General features: G+C 38.0%; 1 protein-coding gene across 5 annotated transcripts in view; it reads right to left on the minus strand.

Moving 5' to 3' along the window:
• The window catches only part of LOC127618550 (zinc finger protein 271-like), a 47,923-nt gene extending 36,905 nt beyond the window's left edge, over positions 1 to 11,018 (minus strand). For 2 of the 5 annotated variants that reach the window (XM_052091068.1, XM_052091069.1), the window contains exons 1-2: positions 9,192 to 9,247; positions 6,068 to 6,858 (exon numbers count right to left, since the gene is read on the minus strand). In XM_052091068.1, coding sequence (XP_051947028.1) covers positions 6,068 to 6,797 — 730 coding nt within the window. In that variant the 5' untranslated portion in view covers positions 6,798 to 6,858; positions 9,192 to 9,247. Of the gene's footprint in view, positions 1 to 6,067; positions 6,859 to 9,191; positions 9,248 to 10,965 lie in introns of those variants that run through there. The other 3 variants (XM_052091067.1, XM_052091066.1, XM_052091065.1) reach the window with 3 other exon arrangements.
• Between the last annotated feature and the right edge of the window lie 1,381 nt (positions 11,019 to 12,399).

The raw sequence follows: 12,399 nt of genomic DNA on the forward strand, positions 1-12,399 counted from the left end.
CCAGTATTAATTTGTGATGTTGGCTGTGCAAGCAGGATTTATTTATAATATTTATTCCACCTAATAACTGCATTTAATTATTATAGGCAACAGGGGTTTGAACTAACACCCGCCCAACCTAGAAATCAGCAGTAGCGAGAATTTCTTTCACACTTACTAGCCACTTTGGCAGGTGACGTTTTCAGGGTTTTTCCTGCATTGAAAACTCTGTGAAAGTTGAGCCACTTCCAAAGCTATTTTTATTTTATTAATCTCATATTCAATGCTTTATACACATTAAAGAGCACTGATGAGGTAAAGAGGAGACAAACATCAATTACAAAGCATTTTAAAATACACATATTCATCCTTACTCAACTGCAGTAACATTAACTTGTAACTTGAATCGATTAATATTAAATCTATTAGAGTGAATATACTGTATAAGACATCATTTTTACAACAATTGTAAAAGTTGTAGTTAAATGATTTTAAATGTGCTTAGACTTTTAGTTTAGTTTTTATTATATGAAATAATAACGTTTATTTATTTACTTTTTTTTAAAAGACTATCAATCTAACCACAGAAATTAGGAGTCCTCCATGGTATCACCTGTGGATATGGCCTTGTTTTCAGTGGAGTCTCAAGCTCATTATTTCTGGTTGGGCACAAACAATAACTGAACCCCATTTGACCAATTTTGGAAACCATTCCGTGTTCAATAATGTAACTTTTAAAGTTTGATTCATAATGAATATGTAATTTGCATGCACCCCTTCCACTGCCCCCAAACCACTATACAACGCTTCACTAAATGTAGTTAAAAAATGTGCAACCGCAACAACTCTAGTGCTCCAGTAAAACCAAGGAGTTCTAAACCGTCAAACGTTTATTCAGGAGGAAAACTGCATGAAGACTTTCAGAGTTTAACAGTACATGTGATCCTTGTTTATGTTTGGATTTACATAAAGGTGAAATCAAAGTGAATCTGAAGTTATGTAGTTAAATATAATGTGCTCAGTGCACGTTTGCAAACAGAACAACACTCAGCCCACATCTGCTACTTGCTAGCGCTTGACGCATGCATAGAACGCTAGATGGTGGTAGGTGGTGTAATTGAGCTTGAAATCATGACTGCCAAGGAGACGGCTGATGTCAAGATAACTTTTGAGACTCATTCCAAGATGTACAGTGGATATAAAAAGTCTACACACCCCAGTTAAAAAGAATGAGACAAAGATAAATCATGTCAGAATTTTTTCCACTTTTAATGTGACCTATAACGTGAACAATTCAATTGAAAAACAAACTGAAATCTTAGTGGGTGAAAAATAAAAATTCTTACAATGATCTGGTTGCATAAGTGTGCACACCCTCTTATAACTGGGGATGTGGCTGTGTTCAGAATTACCCAATCACATTCAAACTCATGTTAAATAGAAGTCATTACACACTTGCCATCATTTAAAGTGCTCCGATTAATCACAAATAAAGTTCAACTGTTCTAGTAGGATTTCTTCAGTCAGGAGAAGGGTACAAAAGATTTCCAAAGCATTAGATATACCATGGAACACAGTGAAGACAGTCATCATCATCAAGTGGAGAAAATATGGCACAACAGAGACATTAACAAGAACTGGAAGTCCCTCCAAAATGTATGAAAAGACGAGAAGAAAACTGGTCAGAGAGGCTTCCAAGAGGCCTACAGCAACATTAAAGGAACTGCAGGAACTTCTGGCAAGTACTGGCTGTGTGCTACATGTGACAACAATCTCCAGTATTCTTCATATGAATGGGCTATGGGGTAGGGTGGCAAGACGGAAGCCTTTTCTTACAAAGAAAAACATCCAAGCCTGGCTGAAGTTTACAAAAACAAAAATCAAGTCTCCCAAAAGGTTATTGTGAGTTTTTTTATTTTTCCCCCTCAAAGATTTCAGTTTGTTTTTCAATTGAATTTTTCACGTTATAGATCACAATAAAGGTGGAAAAAGTTGACATGATTTATCTTTGTCTCATTCTTTTACATCACAAGAACCTGGCATTTAACAGGGGTGTGTAGACTTTTTATATCCACTGTAGATTCACAAATATAAGTATTCAGGGCTGCATTTCCCTGCATTTTTGCAGGGTCTTGCCTAGTCATGTTGGCGGATTGTCACTGTCAGCCCCCTGGTGGTCATCGTCTGGCCCTTTGGGGAGATGGCTACAAGCATTGAGGTGCTTCATCACGTCCACTAGTTGTTTCTGGAGGAGGCTGACCTTCTGCTCCAGATCCCTCTCTTTGGGAGGCCCCGAACGATTCCCTTTGTTTCCATTCCGATGTCTGGGGTTTTTCTCAAACACGACATTCCTTTTCTTTGGAAAGGGATTCCATTCTCTGGGCTCTTGCTAACCTTGGGAGTGACCCTTGTGGTCATTCCCTTGGTTCCTACAACCCGCCTGTGGGTGGTTGGGCACGTGTTTTGGGGCTGCTGCTTTGCTGCGTACTCTGGGTTGAGGCAATTCGTAGCCCTCAAGCACAAAGTCTGCCCTCTCGGAAAACTGGATGTCCAGGACTCTGACATTATCGTTTATCAGTCGTACGCACAATGCGGATGGCACTGAGGGAGGCTGATGTTTCATCAGTGTATGGCGAGTACTCCACGCTCAGAACCCTACAAAGCCTCGGGTAACTGTCCCGAATGCGCGGAGGTTGAGTCTCAATGAAAGCGTGGACGCTTCTGGAAGTTGTTTTCCAGATGGGCTTCAACTTCTCACGCGATGAGGCAAGTCGGCAAGACAATGTCCGATTTCCCTGAGGTAATCGTTGACATTTGAATCTTGGCCTGCTTGGTTGAAGCGTTCTATGTCCTTTGCAAAGGTCAAGCTGGCGCATGGGCAGACCTGTGGCTTTGTCCCGCTGGTGTCCATCTGACTCGTCAGAAGATGAGTACCAGTGCCTGCCCCATTGCCATGGCGTTGGTTGAGACCACTTCCTCCTTCTGGTGAGGGAGGCACCCTGCTGGGGTGGGGTCTGACAGATGCCTGAGGGGAGGATTGGAGGAATGGGGTCTTGCCCCCGAAACTTGGTGGACTCCTGTCCCAAACAGGGATGCGCTCTCGCTCCAGGATTTGGGACAACGGTTTTGAAATACTACCTGAACCAGTGGTTGGGTATTTCATCGTAGTGCCGGTCTCGGAGTCCTCTGCCCCACTCTTGTCAGAGGTGGAGTAGCGGAGCACTTCTTGAGCCTTAGCCCGTGTGTCTCGGCTTTCCTGGCGGTCTCGGTCGTCCGCGGCTTCTCAGCTATCTGTTTCAGCCCACTGGAGTCTTTCTACACACTCCTCCAGCATCGTATTCGTGGTCTGGAGGTCTCTGCGTAAGGCACGATTGCGTGCATCAAGCCGACTCCCATGGGTGGTAAGTGTCTTTACCACACCCTTGAGGGTTGCTATCTGCAACTGGGCCTTGTGGTGGTAGAGCAGGAACAGTTTGCCAACTGCTTCCTGGATAGTGGGTACCTTCCCTTTAGGATCGGGTGCACTATCAACCACGGCGGCCATTTCAGCATCACACTGGGATTGTGTGTAGCTGTTAAGCTCCTCCCTCACTTCTCTAGGGAAAAGGAGGAGGTCAGCGACCCAGTTGGACAGTGAGATTTCCGCTCCGGACGCTGATGGGTACTGGGAATTCTCACTGGTTAGGCAGGTGAGAGGGTGATATCCAGTGGACCCATATAGGAACTCTTTGAGAGTTCAAAAATGGAATGCTTGAGCTGAGTTTTGAAGGTGAAGATTGATGACACCTGTTGCTCAGTGGAAAACACTGATGCACCAGGTGTTATACTTGGGAAAGAATGCACATGGGAGGACCACTTACCTGTCACTCAAGAGCAACTTTGTAGTATTAACGGTTTCTTGAACTGCTAACAAATAAATTAAAAGGAGTAATGAATTAGTAGCAAACTAACAACCACTAACACAACACTTGCAATAAATGTGTAGATATGAGTCTCTTTAAACTGCAGGCTTGTGCAGCTGTAGGCAGAGAGATCTAAATCAAATCTGTCTGCTGGTTTTGTGGATATGACGACGTCATCGGTCATAGGCCGCTTTTGACCAATGACGCTTGAGATTGGGTCCATGGGCGGGACTTCCCATCCGGCTGTGAAGCATTCTTTGAAACCGAGTGCAATGTCTCACCTTTGATCATATAACAAAGGGCCATGCTGTCTCTGCTGACATTTTGAGTGGGGCAAGGCCCTACACTATTAAGTCCTTGCTATCCTTAGGACATGTCCCAAGAAACTTTAAAATGGCAGTTATCAAACTGCTTATAAAGAAGCCACAACTTGATCCTGGAGAACTGGCTAATTATAGACTGATTTAAAATCTCCCATTTATGTTGAAAATACTAGAAAAAGTAGTGTCCTCCCAGCTATGATCATTTCTACAGAGGCATAGTATAGATAAACAATTTCAGAGACTGCAATTATCAGAGTTACAAACTACTTGCTCTTATCATCTGATCGCGGCTGCATTTCACTTCTAGTGCTTTTAGATCTTAATGCTGCATTTGACAAGATAGATCACGACATTCTCTTGAATAGGCTAGAGAATTATGTTGGCATTTGTGGACTTGCATGGTTTAGGTCCTATTTAGCAGATTGCTACCACTTTGTCTATGTAAATGAAGAATTGTCAAACCAAACAAAAGTTAAGTATGGAGTGCCACAGGGATCAGTTTTAGAGCCTCTTCTTTTCTTCTTGTATATGCTTCCCCTGGGAGATATTATCAGGAATCATGGAATAATTTTCCACTGTTATGTTGACGATACCCAACTTTACATTCCTTTAAAATCTGATTAAATTTCACAATTCTCCAAATTAAAAGAGTGTAGCAATTAAAGCCATACCGATATGGGATTTAGATACCGATTTTAGAGGTGGGAAAATTCACAGATTACCAATATAGTGGCCGGTATAGCAAATTTTTGTGCTGGAATGAAAACAGACCAGATGTGGATTGTGCACAGATATCACTATGCAAAGGTTGCTTTCTTAAACAAATATTTTTATCAAAGAATATTTGACATTATTATTATACAAATTCTAGAAATGCACACTGAGAAAATAAAGAATAAATAAAAATACAATACATAGCTAAATAAGCATCAGTACTGTATGTTCAGTATCAGTCAGTTGCTGACCATATAAATAAAGAATAAATACAAATACAATAAATAACAAAATAAAAATCAGTTCTGTATATTTAGTATCAGTCAATGGCTGACAATTTAAATAAAGAATAAATTAAAATTATAGCTAAATAAACATCAGTACTATATGTTCAGTATCAGTCAGTACTGACCATTTAATTAAGGAATAAATAAAAATAAAATAAACATCAGTTGTACTGTTTTGTATCAGTCAAATGCTGACTGTTTTAATACTGCCAGTAAATTAGGGGCAGGTTGTAGCACAAGAAACACTCCTGCCTATTTCTCCTGCATACAACACATTGACCACAAGTACTGATTGTTCACTTACCATCTATCTACCCAAACCTTGTCATTTGGCCTTGTTAGGATATGATTAACATTATTTGCTTCAACTGTGAGTGGTCATAAAGTTTTGGCTTATCTGTGCACATATCTGTTAACATCCAAGTAAATGTAGATTAGTGTTTCATGACCCTTTAAATACAGGTTATGTTCTTTACTCTGGTAGGTCACCACTTGATATCCACTATAAAATCTGGGTCTCGAAGCAAAACCAGTTGAACCACTGGACTAGAAATCTAACCAACTCAGGACAATAAGATAGAATAATAAAGTGTGCTTTATTTATTATTTGCTTTCTTAAGTTGGATGGCAAGCGCACATCATCACTTTATCTTTTCTTTTTTACCCACTGCTACACTGTATATCCAAAAACGTGCAGCACCCCTGGTAAAAAAGCAGTGCAAAAAACACTGGAGTACATGCACCTTTTAAAACTAAACATTTAAAAATAAAACCAACAAGGAACTGTTTTGAGTGATAAAATGACTTGTAAAATGACAGCTGATTGACATGCATATGTAAATCATTAAAGGAAGAAACATACCTGAAATATAATCTTCATCATCTCTCTGTTGTTCCTCTACTGTGATTTCTTCTTTTATCTCCTCCTGCTTCACTTCATTCTTCACTGGTATCTGCTGTTCTTCAGTGTTACAGACAGAAGCCAGAGACTCTGTGGAGGTTTGATCATCATCATCTTCATTACTCTGTTGTTCCTGTACTTTGATTTCTCCTCTCATCTTCATCAGGTTCCTGCAGTCCAGCAGCTCCACTGAACACATCTTCATCTTCACTGGTGTCTGCAGCATCTGCGGTTCTCCAGCATTAAAGACAGAAGTCAGAGACTCTGTGGAGGTTTGATCATCATCATCATCACTCTGTTGTTCCTCTACTTTTATCTCCTCCTGCTTCACTTCGATCTTCACTGGTGTCTGCAGCATCAGCTGTTCTTCAGCATTACAGACAGAAGTCAGAGAGTCTGTGTAGGTTTGATCATCATCACTCTGTTGTTCCTCTACTTTTATCTCCTCCTGCTTCACTTCGATCTTCACTGGTGTCTGCAGCATCTGCTGTTCTCCAGCGTTACAGACAGAAGTCTGAGACTCTGTGGAGGTTTGATCACCCTGATTACCGTCAGTAGAACAGAGTAAAGTGAGCTGTGAGTCCTGTGTGTCTCTGGATCTCTGTTCAGAGAGTTTCTCCATCAGTTTTGTTTTCAGTGACGTCAACTCTTTCCGGGAGATTTCTGGGATGAATTCATCAATATCCAGCATGGACAGATCAGTTCCTACTGATTTACTGCAGATCACATCCACCTACTCTCATGATGAACATCTGAACACAAAATCATCATATTATAATGGACTGACATTCATCACACTCAAAAAGATTATTAAAGGATTATAAACAGCTCTGTTATATAACTTTGTTTCTGATATGATAGCCTATAAATATAAATGTGTGCTTTTCCTGACAGCAGGAATATTATCAGATATTATAACATGCTTTATTTAACATATACTCACCTTCATTGAACTAATTTACAATCAGCCGATGAATTTAACAAGCTCATTTATCAGAAATGAAAAGTGATACTCACATTTCTGCTCTTTTCTCCTGAAACTGAATATTTTAAAGCATCTGTCACAAAAACGTTACATACGGCGATAATAAGATTATTTTACGATCATTAAAAATTAACATGCCCAGAAAAATACACATCAAAGCAAATAAAAACCCCACAAATCAAGTTAAACACACTGAACACCTACTGAAATTAGTTTATTTCATCTTCTTGGTTTTAACAGGGCTTTTCCTACTGGACATGTTTTGGGTTTTATTATTACATTGCGGTGACTTTTGGAGCTGTTTTTTCTACACCATTTTCTAGTACTCTTGTGTAGCACTAATGTAAGTACAGATTGTTTCAAGTTCAGTTTTATATTTAAATTTATTAAAGGCATTGTAACAATTGCCAAAATAAACTTTTCTCATGATATATCAAAAATGGTTGTTTGGTTGATACGTTTAACTACGTTTCCATCCAAGGTTTTTTTGCAACAAAGAGTGTAGTGCATCAAATAACGATATAGCTGATGGAAATGCAAATTATCAGTGTAGACATAATATTTTTCCATTTAAGTCGTGCAAAAACTCTATATCGATACTTCAAATGTCATGAAAACTGGTTTGCAAAGAGTGGTGGTGGCATAGTGGGCTAAAGCACATAACTGTTAATCAGAAGGTTGCTGGTTCGATCCCCACTGCCACCACCATTGTGTCCTTGAGCAAGGCACTTAACTCCAGGTTGCTCTGGGGGATTCCTTCCCTGTAATAAGTGCACTGTAAGTCGCTTCAGATAAATGCGTCTGGCAAATGCAGAAATGTAAATGAAAATGCTTTGTCAAGAAAATAGGCATTAACGCAAAAATAAAGTGTCACATGACAGAATTTACCCCAACCTTTAGTCTGTGTTAATCATGACGACAACGTATGCATCCTTGAAAGCCAATGTATTGTACATGAAGTATTACTCGCCCTGTTATTGATTGGCCTTAATGGCATACCTGCACAGATCTGATGCTGCAAACAGATCTGCGTCATGATACTTCCAGGAGTGCCAACACAAATATCTCGTATCATGCACCTGTTATCGATAAGTGCACAAGTGGCCACTCTTTGCGCTTACTTTAATCGTGGTAGCCATCCTTTCATTTATTAGGGCCCGAGCAAAAACCCCTATTTTTAGATTCCTCCAGTAGGAGTAAATCTATTGTTATTGACGGTTTTATTATTAGATTCCTCCAAAAGGAATTAAATTTTGGCTTATAACTCTTGAACCCTTTCCTGCTTGATAACCATCATGCCCAGACACTATCTGAGCAGTTTCACAACAGTGCCACATACTGGACAAAAATTCCAAGAACAAGCTATTTTTAGTTAATTTTATGATTAGTTGTTTTTATGATTGAAAGCTTCTTTTGCTGCTTTGTGACATGTTTTTGTGCTTATCACTGCTTGTAGATATATTTATTATTATTATTATGTTCAATATGAAATGGGTCACATTTCTGAGGCCTAAACATGCTCGTGCATCTTTGAACACATCTCAGAAGTGGGGAAAAATTACATCTAATACTGGTGGCAAAATGGCTCGATAGCTCCACCTACAAATTTTCAACAAAGCAGCCCTCACGCCACGTTTCACCTACATGTAAGAAAATCGGTAGGCATATGTTACAGGTCAACACATACAAAAAAAAAATTATCTTAGAACCATATTCCAACACAACAGAAAGTCAGCCATTATGATTTTTCTCTTAAATTTTTGCTCAGTTTTTGCCATTTCCAGGCCTTGTACTTTAACGAACTGCTCCAAGAGATCAAATCAGATCAACATCATATTCAGTCAGCGAGGCTAAATTGCGAAGCTTTTGAGTTTTCTGGCATAGTTTGATGTTTCACCATGAAATAGGAAGTTGTTGTAACTCTAACATAAAATGTCCAATTTGCCCCAAATTTCACATGTTTGATAACAGTCCCAGCCTGAATACCTACATGTCAATATTAAGTTATAGTCATAGTGCCACCTATTGGCAACAGGAAGTGACATGTTTTCATGTATAGTTATAAAAGTTGTATGTGTTGTGAAGTAATAAGTGTCTTACCTCAGGTAAAATGTACTTTCCAGGCAGTGGCATCTGAGGTAGGCCTAGTAAACTGCCTAAGAAAAATCAGTTGTCTTGTTTAAATATCTGCTGTGATATAAGATTATGTCAAGCTATATGTCAGTGTCATTATTCTGATGTTTTTTCTGTTTATATGTAAACCCTGATATTACACCACATCAATTTTTCTTTAATAGCTGAGCACACAGCTTATACACATCGATGGATGGTCCTTATACTAAGACCGAAAGTTTCCCCATGACGATTCACTTTTGGGTCGGAACCGGTGGCAACCTGCGACAGGCGCAACATCAGAACCAATATTACAGTCCTATCAGAAGGGCAACTGTTCCCTTTTGATTGCAATTCCTCGACTTCTGATTGCATTTATTTGTGAAATTAAAATGACAGTAAGCTGGCCAATTTCAATGCATTGTCTCAAAACTCTCCCCGTTTTACCAAAACTTCGGGGGGAAAAAAATTAGTGAAACTAATGACAAATGGCTTAAGGGCAGATTAATTTTGCGATAAACCAAAACTTCTTTGACAAAGTGGTTTTTAAGCATTAAAAGCATTTTTAACCATTTTTTATCGATAGAAGGCCATTTGAATGGAAACAGGCAGAAGACAGCAAATTTTGCACATTTCTTTACGTATTTTCACTTTGTCGATAACAAAACAGCGCGAGAAGTGGATGGAAACTAGATTATTGACAAACTCTATATTTTAATACATTGGAACTCTGTTTTAAAATGGCATGATTTAAAAATAAATGTTTAAAGTGTTCATGAAATGCTTTTTTTTCATATAGTTTCATTATATTCTGTCAGGTCCACTGATAAAGTTAATCATGTTTTTTACATTAAATATCTTTCACCCTCTATCTGGCCTGACATTGATCAACTTGTGTTGCCTCACAATATATTTACCGTGAGTTTACTATCCATATTTTAACAATGATATTGAAAGTGAAACCATAATATCTAAATATATAATAATATATAATAATATATAGACTAATAATAAATAAAAACTGTGGTAAATGTTGTGTTATTATGGTTTGACCACAAATATCATAATTTAACTGTGGTTACTCTAGTAGTTTAATCATGGTATCTTAAGTAAAACCATAATAAATCTATAGCCAAAAAAAAAAAAAAAACATACAACAGAAATCATGGCTTTACTATAGTAGTTACCATGATAGTGTAATGTTTTAGGTCTGAAACATGGTTTTACTATAGTAATATTGTAGTAAACATGACTGAGGTGGGACATGTTTGTTTTAGTTTCTTTTTGGACCAAAACCATGTTTTAATAAAGATTATTCATGGTTAATCTTGTGATTACTTTGGTTTTATTACAAATACAATGGTTAAACTACCTCAGTAATCACAGTTAAACTATAGTTCTTGTAGTAAAACCAGAATAATCACAACATTATGTTTATTAAACCACAGTATTCGGTTTCCTGAAGTATTATAGTTTCACTACGGATATCATTGTTAAAATACGGTTACTGTTGTAAAATCATGGTTAATTTATAGCGAGAGACAGTAAAACTATTTCACAAAACAAATTCCCGCTGAAGGGGCTCCGAAGTTTTTTTGTTTGTTTCTATTGAAACTGAATATTTTAAAGAGTCCGTCACAAACGACGATAATAATCTTCTATTACGATCATTAAAACGCCAAAGACAGAAAAACAACATGCTCAGAACACAACCTCACAAACATAAACTCACAAATGAAGATAAACACATTCACACACTTACAGACAAATTATTCTCTTCTTCTTGTGTTTAATGGCGCTTTTCTGTCTCCTACTGGTCTGGAGTCTGGACGCGTTTGAGAAAAATCATTTTGGGTTTTACTGTTCAGATTCTTTTTATTTTTATTTTTTACGATTAAATATTTATTTTTTTCAAATAACTATTTAAATTTAAACAATTTCATTACACATCGTCATCTGGTTCCCGTTGAGTGATCAGTCACGTGACAACCGATCCCGGAACTGAGTGCCACGAGCAAAAATTATTATTATTTTTATTGCAATATAACAAGAACAAAAATAATTTACATAAAAACGTACATATAACCATACATATCAAGGGTAAAAAATAAACAAAAATAGGCATTTTACAGAAAAAACTTCCGCAAACAACTTTTAAAGGTGCATACCGCCACCTATAGTATAAGAGTGTGTATCACCATGTCACTTAGCTCATAGTCTTTTATTAAATCTAGAGCATTTTAAAAAGGTAAAAAGTGCCCTCCTGATCTCTCTAACCCCTTCTGTTCCCAATAGCCCTTTTAGATCCCATGCCCGTCCTGTTTCTCTTACTTTGTCATGTAAGTTTCTTCTGTCAGATTCATATATGGAACAATGCATGATGACATGATCTACATTTTCTTTGTCTCCACAGTTATCACACTTATTACTGTTTCCTTTCCCTAGAACAGCCAACATACTATTTAATCCTGAGTGATCTAGTCTGAGTCTTGTTATTATTATTTCCTCTCTTTGTGCCTTTTTTATCAACCTTTATTTTAATTTTATAATATCTCCTTCCTTTCAGATCTTCATCCCACTTTTCCTGTCAAATCACCATACCTTTATTCTTAATCAGGGCTTTTCCTTCTAATTTTTCTAATGTAATTGATATTGTAATTTCCTTTTGTCATGCTTTTTTTGCAAGCAAGTCAGCTCCCTCATTTCCTTTCATACCCTCGTGAGCTGGCAAAACTGCACATCAATACATCTCTATGGATCCTAGACTCATTTTGAAATAGTTCTATGTTAAGATCTTCTCTATCACTTTTCCTTGATTGGATGCTTCCCAAAACCGCAATTGAATCAGAGCATATTACCACCCTGTCTGGTTTAACCTCTTCAACCCATTGTAACTGTCACGATTCCCCATTGTCTGCTCTGTGTTTCTCCCCTGTCACCTGTCCCGAACTACACTTCCCATAATCCCCTGCCCTCCTCACTGCCAGTGTCATTGTTCTCACCTGTGTTTAATTTAATCATTATCCTTCTGTGTATTTAAGCCCTGTTGTTTGTTCATTCATTGTCGGTCATTAGATGTAGATGGCATGTCTGTTCCCATATGTGTTTTGACCCTGTGCCTCACCCGTGTTAAAGTTTACTCTTGTTAAAATTTCTGTTTCCCATCGTGGATGTTTGATTTGTTCCCGTGCCTACC

This window comes from Xyrauchen texanus, chromosome 25 (assembly GCF_025860055.1).
Source record: "Xyrauchen texanus isolate HMW12.3.18 chromosome 25, RBS_HiC_50CHRs, whole genome shotgun sequence".
Lineage (NCBI taxonomy): Eukaryota > Metazoa > Chordata > Actinopteri > Cypriniformes > Catostomidae > Xyrauchen > Xyrauchen texanus.